The sequence below is a fragment of the Emydura macquarii genome, unplaced genomic scaffold (assembly GCF_026122565.2).
Source record: "Emydura macquarii macquarii isolate MOO-44397 ecotype Brisbane River unplaced genomic scaffold, CSIRO-AGI_Emac_v2 contig_2362, whole genome shotgun sequence".
Lineage (NCBI taxonomy): Eukaryota > Metazoa > Chordata > Testudines > Chelidae > Emydura > Emydura macquarii.
In genome coordinates, this window is record NW_027132499.1 from 3,350,203 (window position 1) to 3,371,537 (window position 21,335).

A 21,335-nucleotide genomic window follows, 5' to 3' on the forward strand; every position below is an offset into this window, starting at 1 on the left:
ATAGACTTAGGCCTCCAAAAAGCTGTATTATAAACAAAACAAAAAAAACAATAAAAGTAAGATTGAGGTCCAGTCAAGAAAAAAGAATGAGAATTTTCTTTTAACATAATTTCAGAAGTATTCGTCTTTTGAAGTATTCTCAAAAGTGTAACTTTTTGGAGAGGTTATCATGTACCATTTGAAAATAAAATACTGATTTGTTGTACTGCAGTTCATCTTTCACTATGGTATGCTAATTCAATCCATTAAAGCAAATGTTAAAATATCTGACTAATTCAAAAATGTCTTCCCAATGTGACTGTTGTCATAAGGTTAGGTAAGATGCTGCAATACTGGTGCAAAAAGCATAGAGGATAAGCCTACACATGTAAATAAGTTTTTTCAAGGGTGCAAATCAAAGCTGTGATTGAGTGCAGTAGAACATGTAATATAAAGGCCCTTTCCTGTGAAATGAATGCCCTCAGCACCTACTGAAGTTAGCTGGTAGTAAGGGTCCTGTGAGTTAGCAACTCACAGAAGGAACTCATCCCCTTGCAGGATCCAACCTTATAGCAGAAAGAAGAAAGCAAATCTCACAGCTGTTCAGATCACCACACAAAAGGAACTACAAAGGTCTAAAGGCCACAAAGACAAGGACCACCATAAATCCTTATAGGGGATAAAATATTTCAGTACATATGTGATTCTCAGTTGTAAACATGGAATGTTTATATTGAAATATTACAAAATTGGAGCTTCTTTAGCAATATGAAAAATAACTGAAATATGTTAAATTAATACAAACATAATTATAGCTGTATGTTTTTAATAATAGACAAGACACAGTATAAGATTTCAATATATATGTAATTTGGGTACACTATATTGTCAATGTTTTAATAAGATCTTTGGTATGTGAACAGATTACTCTGGGCTGTGATATTGCAAGATCAAAAGTCTAGTTTAGTGTAATTTAAGTTGCATTAGACCCATACGTTGACCACGATCAGCATTTTCAAAAGTGCCTGAGTGGCTTGGGAGTCTAAGTCTCTTTGCAAGTCAGTGCAAATCAGACTCCTAAGAAATATATTTACATTTTCTTTTTTCTCCTAGAACCCCCAATATAGACAAGTTAGCTAAAGGAGGAGTGACACTTACTCAGCATATAGCAGCTTCCCCACTCTGTACCCCAAGCAGGGCAGCTTTTCTGACAGGCAGATACCCGGTCAGATCAGGTAAAACTCATTAATATTTCATTAACATATGTAATAGTATTCCCTCTGACAGGAGCTACTTTGCATTTTTTTTCTTTCTTCCCTGATCCTGGTTGGATGTGTCTTTATTATCACTGGCTCAGATACTCATTCTAATACCCAGCGCAGCTGTGTGCTCAGGAAAAGAGAGTGAAGAATCTTCACCACCAAGCATATCCCTGTCATGTCATCCTCTCCTCCCTCATTGTAAGAATTATGCATGTGCATGCAACTTTAACTTTGGCAGTTCTTGCTTGTCATTGACTTCAGTGGGCTTTGACTGAGGCTCTAGGTGCTTCGCCATGAAACCTTAATATTCCCCAATGTGGTTTTTAGCAAGGAGTGTTATATTAATCAGATTGCTTGTTCATCAGTGATAACACATTTCCTGTTCTTGCTTCTGAAAATGAAAGCAAAGCATGTCTCAGGGTCCTGCTTAATAAGTATATGTTCATTCCAATCAAGTAATAAGCTGCAGCAGTCAGTGTAACTTGCTATGTTTATTCATAGTTTCTGTTGTAAAGGAAGCTAATATGTGTTTATTACTAATAGCACCTGCTATATTTAAAATTGCAAACCACTTTCCATTGTGACCCTTGTTTTCATATACTTGTAAATTTCTAAAAAATTCTAAAAAAAGATTTTGAGCTGAAAGTTTCACTGATTGCTCAGCTCTGGGTCTTCTTTAAATATCTTCACGTATCAATGGAAGAGTAAACATCCTTTTTGTGTTAAATTTATAAAATGGGAAGTGGTTGCAAATACTAGTGGAGACCAAGAACTAATACGGAAGGACCTTGACATATCAGAAGCATTATTCAGAAAATAGCAAAGTGACTTCAACTTGCAAAAATTCAGGCTAAAACATCTCAAGGAAAGTAATGCAAGACACAGATATTCAATGGAAGGCAGAAACCTGGAGAACAGTAATGGGAAAACAAAAATCATAATAATCCCCAGCTGGTGTAAATCAGTGTTGTCCGATTATCCTTAATAGAACTACATTGATTTATACCAACTGATGACCTGAGCTAAGATATCTAAATACACCTTCAAATAAAATATTTTTGTAGAGAACAAAACTACCTCTCATTTGAGCATACTGATTGTGGGTGCAAAACTGAGGGCCAAGTTGGAGGTAACATTGAGGTTACTTTGATAATTTGGTCCAACATGTCTTTTCCATTTCTAGCTGCTACAATTACACCTGATGAGATCCCTGAGTTCAGCATTGCAACACTGAGCATCCTGGCACCTAACGTCTAGGTGCCTAGAAAATCATAGGAACAACACTGTGATCCACCAAGCTGAGCTAGGTGCCTAGGCTCCCTATACAATGAGTGGGGAGACATAAGCACCTAAGAATGTGACCCACAAAAGCCAGCATGCTAGGTGGGGACCCGCCTAAGCTAGCCAATAGGAGATGCTGACCAGACGAGTTTGTGCTCAGAGATAGGTGCCTAGGTCCAGGCTACAGGAAGGCACATCGCGGTGCTTAGGAATCCACAAATGGGAACCCACCTCCTGGAGTCAGATGGCTTAGGCATCTAAGGGCATTAGTGAGGGAATGAGTTAGGTGCCTGCTTTGTTCCACACAAAACAGGAGTTGTGGGGAGGTGGAGAAGCATGGCAGTGGGACTTCAGAAAAGTGCACTAACCACTGAGCTACAGGATATTCTGATGTAGGGGGAATTTAACCTGGCTTTCCTGTATCCCATATGAGTGCTCTAACCACTGGGCTGAAAGTTACCAGGTGGGCAGCAACTCCTCCTTCTCCTGGCCTTTGAATGGGACCAGGTCTAGTATGTGCACTCTGAGCATGCCTATCGAAATGGGCCAAGAACACAACTTAGACAGCTAAATGCCTGCCTTTCCCCTTAGTGAATCGCTGTGAGGCTTAGGCAGGAGATAGTCATCTGGACACCTAGAGTGAGGCAGTAGTGTGCATGCCCAGAGGCAGAAACATAAATGCTTGGGGAACTTTTACTTTGCAAAAGTTAAGTGGTGAGCGAGTTTGCATCTCTACAAAGTTTGGTGAAAGTTTTGTGGATCTCAGTGGAGTCAAAACTGGGACTTAATACTTTTGTAGATCCCACCCTTAGTGCCATGCATCTGCGGTTTTCAAAAATACGTTCAGAAATGTCAATTAACCAAGACTCACAACATCACTGTGAAGTAGATGACATAGTTTTGTAGGTGGGTAAAATGAGGCAACGAGAGTGACTTGCCAAATTCATACAGAGAGTCAGATCTGGAAATAGAACCTCAGAGTGTTGACTACTGCTCCCCTAGTCTAACCACTACCCCGTGGTCCCTGACTCTTAAGGAGAGAAGAAACATTAAATCATGCAACCCCAAATTCTGCTGTCAGAAGCACAGATATGCCACAGTAATGACTACAGAAATTGTCTGTGTGTTTGGCAGGGCCCACAGTAATTAGAGATTTTTCTCCATCTCTACTCAGCTTTGCATAAAGGTGAAGAAATGACCTGATTCAGCTGAAACAGACAGTTCTCTGCCATTTGCTGCCATAGCTGCTGGTGGCAAAATGTCATTCCAGTGACACCACTTTTTTAAAAAAAAGTATAGAATTAATGAATGAAAATTGTTTCTCCTCATTATACTGTTCTTGCTCATTTTTGTTTTATTTAGGAATGGCTGCATTGTCAAAAATTGGTGTCTTCTTATTTTCTGCCTCTTCTGGTGGACTTCCAACTGAAGAAATAACTTTTGCGAGACTTTTGAAGCAGAAAGGTTATTCTACAGCTCTTATAGGTACAACTGTTGATATATACACACACAGCAACAACAGTGTTATATAATAGCTTATGTTTTATTATTTATTTAAATAAAAATGAACTAACTTTCTATAGTGCAAAAAGTATTAATCAGTCACATAAAGTTGTTTTCTTCCACAATGCAAACAGTCTGCGGTAATACATTATGGTTCAACAGAACTGCAACACATTCAGAGAAAATGTGTGCATGTGTGAAGCTCTAATAATTTAGATATGTCTTCTTATTGATCTGTACTGACGTAATGCATAAGGTCTCAAACATGAATTCGGGCCCCTTTGTGCAATGCAGTGTACAGATACAGAAGAAAAGAAGGCCCCAAAGAGCTTACAATTTTAAGTTTAAAACGTGACAAGTAGGTGCAATAACCAGACAGGTAGCACAAAATAACAGTAGTCACAGCACACCAGCTCCTTAACCAATGCTATTATAGTGATTACATAACCAATGCTTATATGTTTGTATGAATAGAGACTGTTTAGAGTTATGACAATAATGTATTGTGTTTAAGTGTATTGCATTTAAATACTGACATGTGCTTTCCTAACTTGAGCAATGAGGCGCTTCATATTGCTCGTGTTGGGAGATTTCTGTGAGTTGAGCACAAAATGAAGTTCTACTATGATTTTTCGTATAAGGATTTGTTATCTACAGGCCAGTCATTAACAGCATCATTTTCAAAAGTCCCCACTAATTTGGATAAATCATTTTTTTAGGTTCCCAACTAGACATCTGGGATCTGATTTTTAGAGATTACTTGACATCATTTTGAGTTGTGGTTGCTTAGTATCTCAAAAAATCAGGCATACATGTATTCCAGCTTTTAAAGAAATAAAACAATAAATCCTTGTAAACCTCTTCATAACAAGGTGATACATCCTGACAAATTCAGAACAGGAAAATGTCAGGTGTGTTATTTAATGCTATCTACACTGCAAATACTGTAACCTCAATATAATTCAGAGAGAGAGCTGCCATGTAAGTTTAACCACAGTTTGATTCTCTGCACTCTGTATACAATTTAAGGCTGGAAACAATGCATTTTTCTGTTTGTCATAAGCAGCCCCATTTAGTATAGCTTATTTTCTGGAGGCTGACTTACAAAATGCTTACTCTTCTCAACTACTTTCACTGTGACATGACAACCTTCCATGTAGATCGCCAGAAGATCAACATGATGTTATAATGAGGGATTTTCTCCAAGTGTCTAAATGATAAGCTATGAAACCATAAAATGCAGTATTACCATAATCTTAAAGCACAATGAAGCATCAGAAAATCAAGAAGAGTCTTCAAACTAAGGAAAGAGTATATGTAAATGAAAAAGGAAAATACGTAGATTTAAATGACAGAAGACAGAGTTCACTGCCCACCTGCTTTTCTCTGCCTGCTGATATTCGCATCACGTTATCTTGGCAGGTCAGGGAGACTTTGCTTGGTTCAGTCTAGCTCAGTGGTTCCCAAACATTTATTGTCACAACCTTCACTAGTGATGGATTAACATCTCCATATTTCCTCGCATCAAGAAGTTGTACTGCCTCTGTTTTTAGTCCACTGTGTCTCATACCTTTTCTCTCTGCTTTTCCTACTCTCTTGTATTTTTCTTTTCCGTCTCTTTTTTTTTTTTATCTTTGGTGCACACATTCTCTTGCTCTTTTAATCTATAAAAATATTTGATATGTACATTTTTATACCTCCTTTCTACCCATCCCCCCATCACCTCCAGAAGATAACATATATCACTTAGGTGAGAAGTATCCCTTGGTCACTCCATACATCTGAATTGTGTGTGGTCCCATTGAACTCAGCTTGCTGTGGAATGATCAAGGAATATTGAGCTGGCAAGCTGGCACATGAGCCTATAATTCCCTACTCATGAACTGTTCCCTATATTTAGCCGCATCAGGGAGCAGGAAGAGGATGGACAGTGTTCAAGATTGTTTACTATTTTAACCAGAGCCAAGGGTACATATCTGCTGTGGACAGAGGGCATTCTTTAATTGTTCCTCACTCTCACTGCTCCTTTTGCCTCACATATCGTCCGATTAGTCTAGATTAGAACCATCAGTAGAGCCTATCTCCAATGTTGGAAAAGTCCAATTGCTAAATTCAGATATTGTGTCTTTCAAAGTGAGAATCTGCAAGTTCTGGAGACCCCGTCTAGCCTCTTAGAGACTTGGTGATCTGCTGAGCCCACACGTTGAATTTTATAGTTTATCATATTGGAATAGGTAAGGATCTTGTTATGAACAGCACACCATGAATCTGTTGTCATAGACATGTTCATAATTCATTAATCGCATTGATATATTTATTTGAATGCCCAAACTATAGGTATAGGCATCCATTTTCTGTTTTAGGCACCTGTCCCATAAGTAAAGCACACACAAAAGCATAAAAAAGAACTACCCATTAATATAGACAACTCAGTGTTCAGCCAACTCTCTCAACTCTTCTCAACTGCCTGAGAATAAAAAGGGAAAATGTGGCCTTTGCCATGTGCCCAGAAGGTTATGAAATCTGGGCTCTGGCAGACCAAAAGAAAGCAAGTTCCAGAATTTAGGGTCCCTTACAGAGAACTCCCTGCCAGCAGCCCCCGCTCATTTATATGGAGAGATCTCCAGCTTGAGCACCTCTGCTGATCTCAATATAGAATGTCATAGGGAGAGAGCAGATTAAACCCCAAACTATTTAGGGCTTTACAGTTTAAATCCAACATGTGAAATTCCACTCCGAAGCTTATTGGAAGCCAGTGTAGTGCGCAGAGCACTGGTCTAATATGCTCCCAGTATACAACTACACTTAACAAGAAGGCTACAGCATTCTGCCGTAGTTTCACATTCTGAATGGTCTCAAGTTGTAGCCACATGTCAAGAACATTACAGCAACAGCAATCTAATCTCAATGCGTCAAAGGCATCAATAATGGTGGCAAGCCCACACATTAGAGAAAAAGTCTCATTTTTCTTGCCAGGCACTGATGGAAAAAAGTGCATCTGAATACAAGTTGGGCACCCAGGAGCAGCTCAGGATCTATTAGCAACCCACCCAATTGCTCACCAGTTTTTAAAAAACACAGTTGCACTTCCTCAGTCATGGGCACTTAAAAATTCCTTCAATTCTTCTGCCTTCTTATTCCACCAGCACTATCTCCGTCTTGTCTGGATTAAATTGCAGTATGACAGTTCTTAAACATGACCCAAGTTCATCTAGACACTATATAATTTGTTACATTTAGTAAAAGCTTTTTAAATTAAAATTGTCTGAATCATGCATACTGTTCAACTTGGAAGAACCTCCTTAAATAGATGGGGTGTGCTTTATTTATTTTTGCAGCACCTTCCGTCTACCTACCTAATCACAAGCACCTGGAGATTGATAATTAAAATACAGATTTTTAAAAAAGATTTGAAGATCATTTTATTTTTATAATCATAAGCCGCTAAATTTACTTCAATTATCTCACTTTATGGGAGCAACTTGCTGCTCAACTTGCCATCCATCTGGCTTTAAGATTATTTTCTGAACTCAACGACAGTCATCAAAAATCAAAGAGAATAGACTGATATAGTGCTGCAATTTCATCAACTTCACTTTTATTGGTTTGACTGAATCCTTGGGAAACTTCAGATCAATCAAAGGAATTGGAGGTAACTCTCTGGAGGAGGCCAGAAAACTAATAGCATGACAACATGAGCTGGGGAAGAGAGAAAAAGAATATCATACTGCCAGGAGGTCTGTGCCTCCACTAATTAGAACTGAAATGCAGGGCATCACAGTTTCAGTCTTAGGTCCATATGCCACTGTGACAACAACTAGAAATTCAACACATTGGGACATAGTGTGGCTTTCGTAACTTGTCCTATTAAAGTACATGTCTTGTTCCACAGCAGTGACCAAAGTCATTCAGTCTATAGAGAACTGAGTGCCTCTGGGGGCTTAAGGTGGCCATCTTAATAACAAAGGACATCACTTGTGACATATCACTGGAGGTGAGCACTGTGAGCAATGCCTCTAATTGCCAGGCCCTGTGGCTCTCGAACCTAGATCCATGGAGTCATCACACGCCTGTCCTCCACTTGGCAGCTCACAAACAGCAGCTGAGTCCATGAAGCCCAACTTGGGAATAAGCCCTGCCCTACACTCTGATTGGGAGAGATCCAAAGCTCCTCACTGGGCTGCAGAGGCAGAGGAAGAAACAGAAAGTTGTCTGTACAACTGAGTTTCACCCAGCCTTGGACTGCTGGTCTGCTGTTTATGTTTTCGCCTTCTGATGCTGACCTCCTGGTATCCTGATTCAGCCTGACTCTTGGTAAACTGACTCTTGATCCTGCCTTCCACTTTGTCTCTCAGCTCTGATCTTCTGGCGTTCCAACCTGGCCTGATTCCTGGTAATTGACTCCTGGCCTCTTGGCTCATGCCTGATGCCAGTCCTTACGCCAGGCTTCTAAAGCCCCGGCCCTGATACTAATGTCTCCTATGAGTTGCAGCACATGTTCCTCATACTGATGACCTAAGACTACCAGCTGGTGTGCAAGGAGAACTAGACACTAGCCTCATGCTTACTTCACCATGTTTGGGATGTTTGGTTGTACCATGCTTTTTGGAGTGTGTATAATAGAACTGGTTGGACCATTTTGCTAAATGTAATTTTGTCAAAAAATGCTGTTTCACGGAAACATTTTACAGAGACATTGATTTTGATGAAGTTTTCATCTGAAAGGTTTCTGAGATCTAACACTGTCTGATCACTTCTGACCAGAGAGAGAGAGAAGAACCAGAATAGAAAAATAGCTGTTTTGACACAATTTCATTTTGCAAAAATGTCCAAAAGGTTTATTGCATCTTGGAAGAAAACAAATTTCAAAACCACAAAAGTTGTTATGAAATGGAATTGCTGTCCTCTGGTCAGGTCTAATATTTAGTGCTATTGGAAACAGGAAAGACAGGCTGTACATGCACCCATATCTTAGGCTCAAGAATTGTCAGTATCAGGTACTGTCTTTCCTTTGAGCAAGTTCAAAAGTTGCTTGAGGTGGATGGAAGGGAAAAGTTCCACCTATCTCCTGTTCTCTTATATGTACTTGTATGGAGGCAATGTGGAATCCTGCCTAGAACAATGATATTTTTAAAGCTCACAATTTATTGTGCTGTGAATTTACAGATCAATTTTAGATATTTGACTTAGAAAGAATAAAATAAAATCCTTGAATTACTGCAAGATTGCCATGTACATGATCATTGGAATACACTACTTAAAATTTTGTTGTTCTTGTTTTTGACAACTATTAGATGCAAATCATCAAAGTTACAAGGAATAAAAATGGGTCTAAGCATACATTAGCCCTGTCTAATGATTGGTTTAGATTCTGTTCAGTTATATCATGTGTAAAGCCCTGCAAATCTGCAGATACCTGCAAACGATGTTTGCAGATCACGGATGCATGCAGATCCAAATATTGTATCTAGCGCCCTACAAATCTGCAGATATCCGCTTTATTTCTGTGCAACATGTTTGCGGATGGCGGATTAGATGCAGATACAAATTTGGTATCCAGGCTGGGCTCTATAAATCTGGAGGCATTGTTGTTGTTTATTACCCATTAATTGTATTACAATTAAACTTAGTGGCCCTAACCAAGAATGGAGGTAAATTGTGCTAGGCACTATTCAGTAAGGGAAAGTAATTGCCCTGAAGAGTTATCTGTACAAATAAAAGTTCTCACTAGCACAAATGGCATTTACAGATAATGGAGAGCAGTGTAACTTAAAGCAGAACCTCTTCCTATATTATCCAGAGCTCAGGGGGAAAAATCATTTTCCATCACTTAAATGCAAAGAAAATGAATTTAAGTGATGTGTATGTATAGATTTCATTATTTGTTTTTTTATTTACTGAAAAAAAAGATCAGGAGAAGGGAGCTTTCATGCAAATATAGTGAGAGTTGCCTGGCATTTTAAAGACTGTATGATCCATTGTATAAATAAATACTTAGTAAATAAATAAATAGTATATTTTAAACGCCTACCTGTTTGGAACAGCTCCAGTTACTGTGTTTTAGAAAGAAATTCCATTAAAATTATTTACCTGATAGATTCTACAAGTCTACAGAGACACGTTTTGAAAAACTGGTAGAGACTATTTCACCAGGAGCTAATATAAATGTTTGTTAATGGGCCCTTAGCTACACAGGAACAGAGGCTACTTTTTCAAAATTAACTACTTGTTAGGGATCTGTTGCTCTTCCGTGACCCTTCAAGCCTACCTAATGGTCACCTGCAGGAGCTTCAGACAGAACACAAAGTTTTTGAGGATGAAAGTATAAACAAGGGGTGGGGGGAGCAATAAGGATCCACATAATAAATGAAGGAGAGAGAAGTGCCAGTCCTAAGGTAGCAATTTCCCCTTGTTCAGAGGGGCACATGCTACAAATTGGGCTATTAAACTACATAAATGTCGTATGTATTTGTCTCATAGGAAAGTGGCATCTTGGGCTGAACTGTAACAGCAGAGATGACTTCTGTCACCACCCCCTCAGTCATGGATTTGATTATTTTTATGGGCTCACCGTGACCAGTCTCAGAGACTGCAAACCAGGGGAAGGCAGCGTGTTTGTGGCAGGAATTCGAGTATATCTTGCCACTACACTTCAGATCATCGGCATCACCCTAATCTCTTTGGAGGTGCTGCATTATATTGGCCTCCTCAGAATACCCCATGGAGCACTAGGCTACTTCTTTTTAATAGCTACAGTTTTATTTGGAATTTTGCTCATTTTCTTTTTTACTTTTCGATATCTAAACTGCTTCTTGATGAGGAACCACCAGATTATCCAGCAGCCACTGTCCTATGAGAATCTTACTCAAAGGTTGACAGAAGAAGCAGTCCAGTTTATACGAAGGTAGGTTGGTTTCATCATATTACAACTTCATGCCGGCATTCTACTGTGACGGTGCTGCTTAAAAATATACATATAGACTGGTGGATGAAAGAAATGGTCATATGTAATTTTGTCATTTTTCTCTAGATTTAACAGGTAACTAGGAATCTTATCTTTAATTAAAGTGAACCATTTAACAGTCGGGTACCTATGAGAGGCTAAGAAAACTAGGTGCATATCTGGGAAACCCATCTTACCATCCTCCATAATCTTTTCAGTATTTTGTGGGAGAGGCATAATTGTTTTTTCCCATGTACAATACAAAGACCCAGATTTTCAAAGGTATTTATCTGTTGCTCTTCTCAGCATTGCAACATCTAACTGATTTAGGAGCCTAAGTCTCATTTTCAGACATGACTGACTTTCAATGAGATTTTGACTCAAAGTGACTAAGGCACAGATCCTCAAAGGTATTTAGGTACCTAACTCTCATTGATGTCAATTATATTGTTTATATTTTCATGTTTAAAAATAACAAGATATCTTCATCGGTAACATTCCATTAAGCACTATATATGAGTTTGGGTCCCATATTCTTCTTTATAAGTTTGGTGTGACTTAAAAAATAGAGGAAATTGTTGCCAGAATTCAATGTCTTTTGAAATGTGATTCAAATTATTTTCAGTATTCGAAAATAACATATTAGATAAGTTATCACAGTTCCAAATAAGTGATCTCTGAGCGTGCTGGACTCGAAAAGTGTTGGTGCTTATTTGTATGTGGCCTTTTGGGTACATCCTTTAATTTAGACTTTTGTGTCTTACAATTTTAAGAGAAAATGGTGATTTAGGATGCCTTAAGTTTGGGGTGGCACATTCATAAATGTAAATGAAGTTATATTATATTATAATTCACACTAATGTTTAGAACTGCCAAAGCAAGAAAAATCCAGCTTTATTGATTTACTTGGATCTAAACTAATATGCATCAATTGAGGCTCTGGTCCCGAATTCTCAATATAATTCCCAGACAAAAATTATGTTAAATTAGAATTAACAGCACATATTTAGGGTAAATTATGTTGCAGGAATGCTGCAATTATTCCCAAACCAAGTTTTATAAACCCAGAAAATTCAAAGTTGAGCATATTTAAAAAAAAAAAAATCCAAACATATTAAAGTATGGAAATGCTTCCTTCCATTAGCCAGTTTATTGAAATATATACTGTAGGTGTCTCTAGCAATCTATCATCTCAACACTCAGAAAAGAGACAGGAAGACTATAATATTTTCCAGGTGCTTGGCTGGCTGGTTCTTGCTCATATGCTCTGGATCTAACTGATTGCCATATCTGGAGTTAGAAAGGCAGTGGCCTGAGGTTTTTTCATCTTCCTCTGCAGCGCGTGAGTGTGGGTCACTTGCCAGGGGAATCACACTTAATAATTTCCCTGCCATTATAGGGGCTTTGGGCACTGATGCACTTCCCTCCTTCCTATTCTCTGTGGCACATAATAGTTTAGTTTCCTGTGGGCTGTAATACTTTTCTTTAATTTTGGTTGTTGGGTTTAGTGTGCAGGTGCTGGATAGTGTTGGTGGTCTGTGATATATAGTATGTCAGACTAGATGATTTGGAGATGCCTTCTGGCCTTCAACTCTATGACTGTATGTGCAATTTTACGGTATCAGAACCAGTATGTGAAAACAAATACTAAGTTTGCGGCTGATTCCAATAATCTGGAGGTAGGTCAGTTGAGTTTATATTCTCATTATCCTTTTTTCCCCCAAGAACAGGTTTATACACATATAGTAAACCTATCAAAATATACATAATGCATCACGCTATATTTGGAAGTCAAATGGATGCAAATCATTTCATGTAAAGTTCAATGCAGTGTTGTGTAGCCATGCTGGTCCCAGGATATTAGAGAGACAAGGTGGGTGAGATAATATCTTTTATTGGACTAATTTCTGTTGGTGAGAGAGAGACAAGCTTTCGAGCTTCTAAAAGTCACAGTTAAATACAAAAAAAACCTATGCAGGGTACCATTAAACATTTAAAACCCATACTCGATGAGGACCACATCCTGAAAGAAAGCTTTCCTGAACCCCCTCTCTGCCCTTCACACACATGCTCAACCTCTCCAAGTTCATCATCATAAGCAAGCTCCCCATAGACAAGACACACCAACTCAGTGTGGCACCAGTGCTGCCAGAACAACCAATGCAAAACCTGTAGACACAGCCCTACTGCTACTATGATCAACACCTTCCACAACACACCTTTCAAGATCCACGAGTCCTACACATGCCTATCACAACGTGCGGTACCTCATCCAGTGCACTAAATGGCCTAATAACAACAATCACTGTGCTCTCCAATGAAATCACACAGAAAAATGGTAAAAGACAAACACCGTATCATCTGTGGGTAAACACTTTTCACAACGATCACTCTGTATCTGACCTCTCAGTCCTCATCCTCGAGGGAAACCAACACAACACTTTCAAAGGACAAGCCTGGGAGCTTAAATTCATAACTTTGCTAAGATACTAAAAATCTTGGACTGAACAGAAAAACAGGATGTATTGCTTATTACAATATGTAACTCTCCGACCACCCTCAGCTTTTTTCCTCTCTTTTTCCCCCTATGATGGGAGAGGTGTTAATGGGGCCACTTCACCTTGAATGGTCCCTTGAAATATGTCTTAACTACTTATTCTAAACAGTCTGTTCCACCTTCCTATTTACCTGTGAGAATCTGAGTATATTTCCCAGACCTGAAGAACTCTGTGTAAGCTTGAAAGCTTGTCTTTCTCACCAGCAGAAGGTGGTCCAATAAAAGATATTACCTCAGCCATCTTGTCTCTGTAATGCTAAGTTCAGCATAGTCATTACTTATGCCTCATCAGCACATCCTTTAGTAAATGGTCTGCTGCACAGGCAATCCAAAACTTCAGAATGTCAGAGTCCTATTTTTAACTTCTTTAGAATTGGCAGGGTAAAAGCACTTCCTTGTTCTTTCAGCATACCTCTCCCTACTACACTCAGATGGCTGACCACCATCCATAGGAAAAAACAGTGAAATCAGACTTTTGGAAAATTATATTTGCATAGATAAAATAGGCTGATAATTGAGAATTATGGTGATCATGCTACATGAGCATTTTTCATGCAGATACAGATGAAGCCTCCTCTCTAATGTCATGGATTGTGTAACCATAATTTTCTGAAGTCTGTGGTGATAGCTAATAAACCTATCTTTAAAAGAATTCTATTCCAGCAGGCATAGTCAGAGGTTTTTGATGTATCACCATGGCTCAGAAGCAGGCACTAGGCATGCTGCACAGGTCTCATTTTGTACCAAAGAATTTTCTTTGTTAGTAATTCTAGGATTTAGAACTCTGAAATCAGATGCTTTTCATGTCTCCCATAGAAACTAACCAGCTGATTAAGGCAAGTCTTGGATAAGTCTACATGTTATATACACATACATGTATCTGTGTATTTATAGTTTAAAAAAACTCAATATATTAGTATCTGATTGATCACCACCTGAGTGCTTTACTTGTGTGTTTGTCCCTTCCCTCTACCCTCTGTCTGTTTTGTTGCTTCAGAGTGTAAGATTTTCAGGCAGGAACCATGCCCTCTTGTGTTTGTACAGCTTCTTACACTCTGTGGGGGCTACTGGAAATAAATAATGATAATAATAATTAATAATAATAATTTAGGAGTCATTTTGTCAGCAAGCTAGATCTGTGACACAATTTGTAAGTGACAGGTTGCATTATAAATGGAACAGTCGTAAAAAGCATTGGATCTGTATTTATGTACTGGGTTCCGTGCATGCTTGGTTTTTTATTTACAAAAAACTATAGGTAGATAAGGAATCCTAAATATTTCTTTTTGACTGAAAGAATCATTCAAAAGTTTTCTTTTGAGGGGGGAAGTCCGCATAGCTGCTCATAAATTGCAAGGAAAGGAGAACCGTGTGAGCACCGTATCTTAAGAATTGAAAACTGTTAAATGGGCATTAAATTGTAGATGTCAAAAATATGCTGTCAAGTTGACTGCACGGAAAAATCATTTAACATAGACAAAGATAACAAAGACACTATTTAAACTATCTTCCTAGCCATAGCCAAGTTTCCCATGTTCTCACTCACACCACTATTTTTTTATAGGCCATCCCAAAATAGTCCGCAATTCCTTTTTCTGGTCAAAATATTGCAATATTGTGAGATGTTTAGCTTATTTTAGATCATGTTTTTAAAAAAATCCAAAAGTTTTTTTTATTTTTTAAGAAAACAACCAGGTTTTTAAGCACAATGCAAGTGTACAAGAAAAATAAATTTCTGACACAAGGACCCAATCTAAGGAGCTGATCCTGCTTCACTGAAAGTCAATGCAAGTTTTGCCATTCACTTCTAGAGGAGCGAGATTGAGACCTAAATGAAATTTGTGCAATCAGTACAGCCACAGAATGGTAGTCCAATCTTGAAGTGGTGCTACTAAAAAAGCATGGAAAGAATTCACTGATGAAGTGAATTTTAAAGAAGTTTAAATTGGAAGAAGAATGTATGGTGAAAAAAAGGGGAGAGGGAGTTCCAAGCATAGAATTAATTACTTCAAGGGATCATTCCCGTTTGCTACTCTGCTTCAGTGGCATTAGGCTAATACTATTTGCCATACTGGGCATTTTTGTGGAGACTATCAATGATGCTGATGCACAAAAAGAGAAGTAAAGAAAAGATGAGTAGAGTTGCTTCTGTTGCATTCACAACGCAATAAATATTAATCAGATGGAAAAGCTCAAAATCACTAGGGCGGAAAAAATATGGACCCGAATCTCATTTTTTACTAAGTATAAAAGGGGCTTTAAAGTAGGTGTACAACCTTGGCCCACATTTCACAGGGAGTCACCAACAACAGAGAGAATAAAAGAAATATTTAGGTGATATAAAAATAGTTAAGTGTACATTTAAGAATGTCTTATGATATATTACACGACTTCTATTTACTGAGTTGGAACGATTGCATATTTAATGTCAGCTTAAAATTTTCTTTTTAAAAAAATTTCATTCTTTAAAAATGAAACTTAGATGTGTTGAAAATGAAAGCTCTCACTTAGTGTACATACAACATAGTGGCAATAAAGTTTCAAAGGAAATTTTACTGAAGTGCTCCAGTTAGTAAAACAGGAATTAAAATGTTATTGTCAAATCTCCCTCTCATCTACTAGCTGCAGTAGAAGCAGTCAGCATTCTCCTCAAAAGAGGCTTGGAATGAAATAAATAACTGTCTTTAAAAGACCAAAGGATATTAATAGGCAAGATTCCTCTCCATCTGACAGACAGCTGGCAGTCAGAGACTGTCAATTTAAGCTGCAAACCAGTGAATGATTTTGTGTCCATGCGTATGAATCCTTGATTACATACCTCTTCAAGAAAGATAGAGCTTTTGTCATACTGTCATTTTTTTAATATTATTTATTTTACAGCAGTTATCTCATGAAAATAAGCCTTTGTTACAGTTTTGGTGACACTCACCTTTAACGGTACTGGTGTAAATGTAGCATTGCTGTAATACCTCTGTGTTGTTAGAAACTGACAGTTTGTATACAGTTTAAGTTCTCTCTGATACTAACGGTTTAAACTCTATTTTTTAAGTGACTGGAAGACTATATGAGAAATTGTGTTATTTGCAGTTTAAGGAAACCATCTTTTTTTTTGTGACTACTTCTTTCTCAAATAATCTCCCAGGCCCAGATCCTCAAAGATATTTATGTACCTAGCACCTACTGAAATCAATGTGAGTTAGGCACCTAAATATCTGTGAGGATCTGGGCCTAAGTGGTGCAGAACAGATAAAATCCAATACAAAATAAATATTCTGCCTGGTAGAAATATGTAACTAAAGGTCAAACAATATTGTATTAGAAAGGTTGGGGAAACTTTTAAAACTTCACTTAATATTGGGGCTTGCCTACTATTGATAGCCCTTAATGATTTACCCGTACAGAGCATACATGAGATGATGTAATAAATTTAAACAACAAATAATTGACTTTGAAATGCAAATTGAAATAGGCATGTTTTATTTTGAATCTTAAATGCTGACATGCTCTAAGAATTTTTCATTTGACTTCAAAGAGTCACCTACATTTGTAGCTACAGTAATTAAAGATCCTGATAACATGAGACTTTGCTTATATTCCAGCAAATTCCAACAAGTCATAAGGGTAAGAGTGACACTCTATTCCTTGCAATAAATTGATCTCTTATTAAAAAAAAAATTCTTTGAGGGTTTTTTGCTTATAAAGTTTTATCCAGCATTTTACAAAATCAATCAACAATATAAACTAATATAAACATAGGAAGACAGCTATAAGAGAAAGAAAATGAGAACTAGGGACCAGATTGTTCCCTCCCACGAGAACCTGAAAGACAGATGGGAAATGTAATCCATCTGGGGAACCTGGCGTATAGAGAAGAATCTGAATTACATGAGGCATTTGAATTACCACTCCCAAGGCATCATGGCATATTTCCAAATTTATTTTTTTTTCATTTTTCAGGTGAAAGGTGTTCACCTGATTGACAAAACATCAACATTTTCTTCAGAAAGCAGACATTTTCATGAGAAAAATTTGCCTAGTCCATAAATCAATTTTCCATCAGAAAGAAAAAGTTTTGATGGAAAACTTTTGATGAGCTCTAGCCAATGTGTGCTCATGGAATTAAGACTGGATGTTTTTTGTAAAACATATGCTCTAGGAATTATTTTGGGGAAGTTATATTTTTTGTGATATACAGGAGGTCAGATCAAATGATCACAGTGGTCCCATCTGGCCTTGGAATCTATGAATTCTGGGCCAGCAGAAGGGAGAGATTTTACCACATATCTCTCATGGAAACAGACAAAGCCAAGGGGAATGGGGTAAAGTGGATAGATACATAAATACACCAGAATAACATGTTTCTTTCTTTTTTTTCTTGAGAATGATATATGGGCAGTACAGCAATCCCTTTTATCAATGGGCTTTTGACAGGATTTACTGGCACTTTAGGGCTGAAAAAGAGAACCCTCTTACTCCAAAGGATAAAAGTTTATTGCATTATTTTCCTTACCTGATCAACACTATGAGGCTTTCTGGCTCAGCACGTTAATTATTGTATTTTGTTTTTCTGGGGAGGAGGGTTGGTTTTTCTTTTTAACCACCAGAAGTTCAGTAAGTACAAACACCATGGTGTGGGGAAATGTACAATGGGAAGAACCTCAGTTTTGACTTGTGTGTTGCAAGGTGCCACCTAGACAAGCTTACCATAGCTGCTCTTATGGTTCAGCTGGAATTTACAGGGTGTGGAGTATCATAATAATAAGCTCAACTAGTCATAGTTAGTACTCTGAGTAATGTCCCCCACAGTAGGATTTTAAAGCAAAAATCCATACTTATCTAAGCTTTCCCTTCACAGCCTACTGGATGAAGATATATATATTGGCAGATCCCATGAAGAGCAAAACTGAAGCTCTTGTTGTTGTGGGGTTTTATTTTTTTCTCTTTTTTTAAATTAGAGAATAATCCAGTGAAGAAATGGCTTAAAATGAATGGAGAGTGGATACTGTTACAAGAGAAAAATATTCTTTTCTACATCTATAATTTTTTATATTAGGCATAACTATTGAGATGCTGTTATTTTTGGCTTAGGGTGATAGCTTTATATTTTCAGCCCCTATTGTTCATGTTAACTCTGTTAGTTGTTAAATGTCCATATGCTGATTTTGCCAAGAAGAAAGTTGGCTCAGCATCTTGTTTGGTTCAGGGATTGTATATCTTTTAAACTATGCTGTTACCCATCCATGCCTAGGGTAGACCACCTGAAAATGCCAAGATCCGGGCAGACTACAAAAGAAGAGCAAATTGTCGCAGCACTAGTGGGTAACACTAAAGATAGACTTTCCAACCAGCCACAAACAGTGCTTCTGATTCCCCACACTGGTTATCAAGAAGCTAAAACAAAACTACACAGCCCCCTTTACTGCATTTCAGTCTCTGGCTCCCAATCAGCCACTAGGTCCAGTAAATAGATAAATTATTTAAAACTCTATGCTCTTTACCCAAAAGGGTCTCCTGATCCCCATTACCAGATCAATATGAATTTGGATCTTATCCAAGATACCACACTGCCAGCCAATCCTTTAGTAACTAAAACTAAAGATTTATAATAAAAGGAAAGAAACAAATAATATGAGAAATGTTAAATGGTTAAAGCAATCAGATGCATACAAATTATTCAAAAGTCCAAGTCCAAGTTCAAAATATTAAGTTCTCTGTAGAATCGTGGAGTTTGCAGGCTTGTATAGTCCTTCTGGTGTACATCCAGTACCTGGATGGGTCTCAGTCCTTTGTTCCACAGCTTCAGTTGCAGAAGAGTTGATCAAGAGGTAGGTGAAGACTGAAGTCTGACTGAAAACTGAAGACTAGAGACAATACGGATATGATGCAGCTGCCTTTTATGTCCCTTTGCCATGCTGCTTGTGGAAATTTACAGAAATAAGATGGATTCACCTGAGTAAGTCCTGGTGACTCATAAGGGGTAGCCCCTGGGTTCTTTCCCCGGGCTTATTGTACCTTTGAGTTCCCTTAATGGGCCATTAAGCACCATGTTGCTGCCATCCTGTCTGTGGTGTTGCCCAGAAACACAGCACAAGTTGAAATACAGATACATCAAACATATCCATAACTTCCAATACAAATATAACACTTACACATAAACAATATCATACTTAGCAAATTATAACCTTTCTAATGATACCTGATATGGCCTATCGCATATGATTATTGTAATTTTGAAATATTGATGTTAAATAATATCATAAATGGTCCCCCTGATCCAGCCAGCATCACATATGCGTTGCTTTAATGCTTCCTGGTGAGGTCAGAGAGAGCCTGAATCGGTAAAGGTAATGTGCAGAAAGAAATGCATATGACTAGGCCCTTTTAATGTTTTAAGATTGGCATTTGAGATTTCAGGATTGGTCTATAAATGAGTTTGTTAGTCGTTCCCTATATAATATTTCTTCTGTTCTGTAGAGCATGTATGTAGAAATATTTCATTGTTAGAAATGTTGCTAACATTTTATTACTGTCCAAGTCATTTTCTTCTGGGTTTTTATTTGTTTATTATTTATTTCAGAAACACTGATGCACCATTTCTTCTTTTCCTGTCCTACCTTCAAGTCCACACTGCTCTATATGCATCAAAGGGTTTCAAAGGAAACAGCAAACATAGTATATATGGGGATGCTGTAGAAGAAATGGACTGGAGTGTAGGTATGTTACACATTTATCTGAAGTGAGTTACAAATGTTCAGAGATGTTTCTTTAATCTTCACTAGAAATCTGAGAACATTCCACTGTGTGCAAAATCTGCTCTGATAAGGGGAAGACTAAACAATTAACATGTATTAATACCGAGTGCTTAGATGCTGTGTCGTGCTCAGATGCTATTGATACTCTGTGTCTCTTGGTATCATATCAGTCAATCTACGAAGTCAATATAAATGCTGCATGCAGCAAATCATCAGAGGGGAAGCTGGGTTCAAGTCATTTCGTAGGGGTGTTATCAAGACAATTAAAGATAAAATAACTGCAAAGTCTTAACATGTACTGTTATTGCTAATTCTTAGTAAGCACAATATACAGTGAGTAATTCTTCCTTATTGATGAAGTCAGTCAGGTGACGTTCACTCCTCTGGACACAATACAGCCATAGGCAAATAAGTCACCTCTCAAAGCACAGACCCTCTGATTTTGTAGAGACTTGAGAGCAGTAAGTCATCAAATCATTCAATGGGCTTGCTTTATTTCTGGGCATATTAAAATGATTCTCCATCTCTAGAGGTAATCACCTGTGAAAACAACTCAAAGTTCATACTTGAAACAATCAGGCGAAAGTATAACAGTACTAAAATATAATGATCATCTTGAATTCCTCCTCCCCACCTACCCCAAGACAATTCTGGTTTTACTAAAGCCAACTACAAAATTACTTTCTTCAAATAAGCAATGTTTACTAAATTACTATACACAGACTTTCATATCAATATTAGATGCATGCTGAATGATATACTTTCAGACAATGTATTTTGATTGCAAGAATGTAGAGTTCAACGCCATCCACTTTTCTATTCATGTTAGCATCAAGAAATTCTGGCTACAAATGGCAAGGGATGGATGAGTTGCAGTGATTGTTTAACTAAGTGCATAAAGGGATTTGTGGTACACATTGGGGCAATATTTGAATAGATAGATGACATGGAAATTCTGAAGCATTTTGAATGGGACTGTTGATTCTGGATGTTTTATGATTAGTGTGGATACCAGTGAGACACAGTACGCCCGATTTGCAGATCAATAAGGTTTAATG

At 37.8% G+C, this 21,335-nt stretch overlaps 1 protein-coding gene across 1 annotated transcript in view; it reads left to right on the forward strand.

Annotated features, from left to right (window-relative positions):
- The window catches only part of STS (steroid sulfatase), a 158,484-nt gene that overhangs the window by 40,900 nt on the left and 96,249 nt on the right, over positions 1 to 21,335 (forward strand). The window contains exons 5-8 of the mRNA XM_067561000.1: positions 1,093 to 1,214; positions 3,885 to 4,007; positions 10,506 to 10,929; positions 20,103 to 20,239. Coding sequence (XP_067417101.1) covers positions 1,093 to 1,214; positions 3,885 to 4,007; positions 10,506 to 10,929; positions 20,103 to 20,239 — 806 coding nt within the window. The remainder of the gene's footprint in view (positions 1 to 1,092; positions 1,215 to 3,884; positions 4,008 to 10,505; positions 10,930 to 20,102; positions 20,240 to 21,335) is intronic.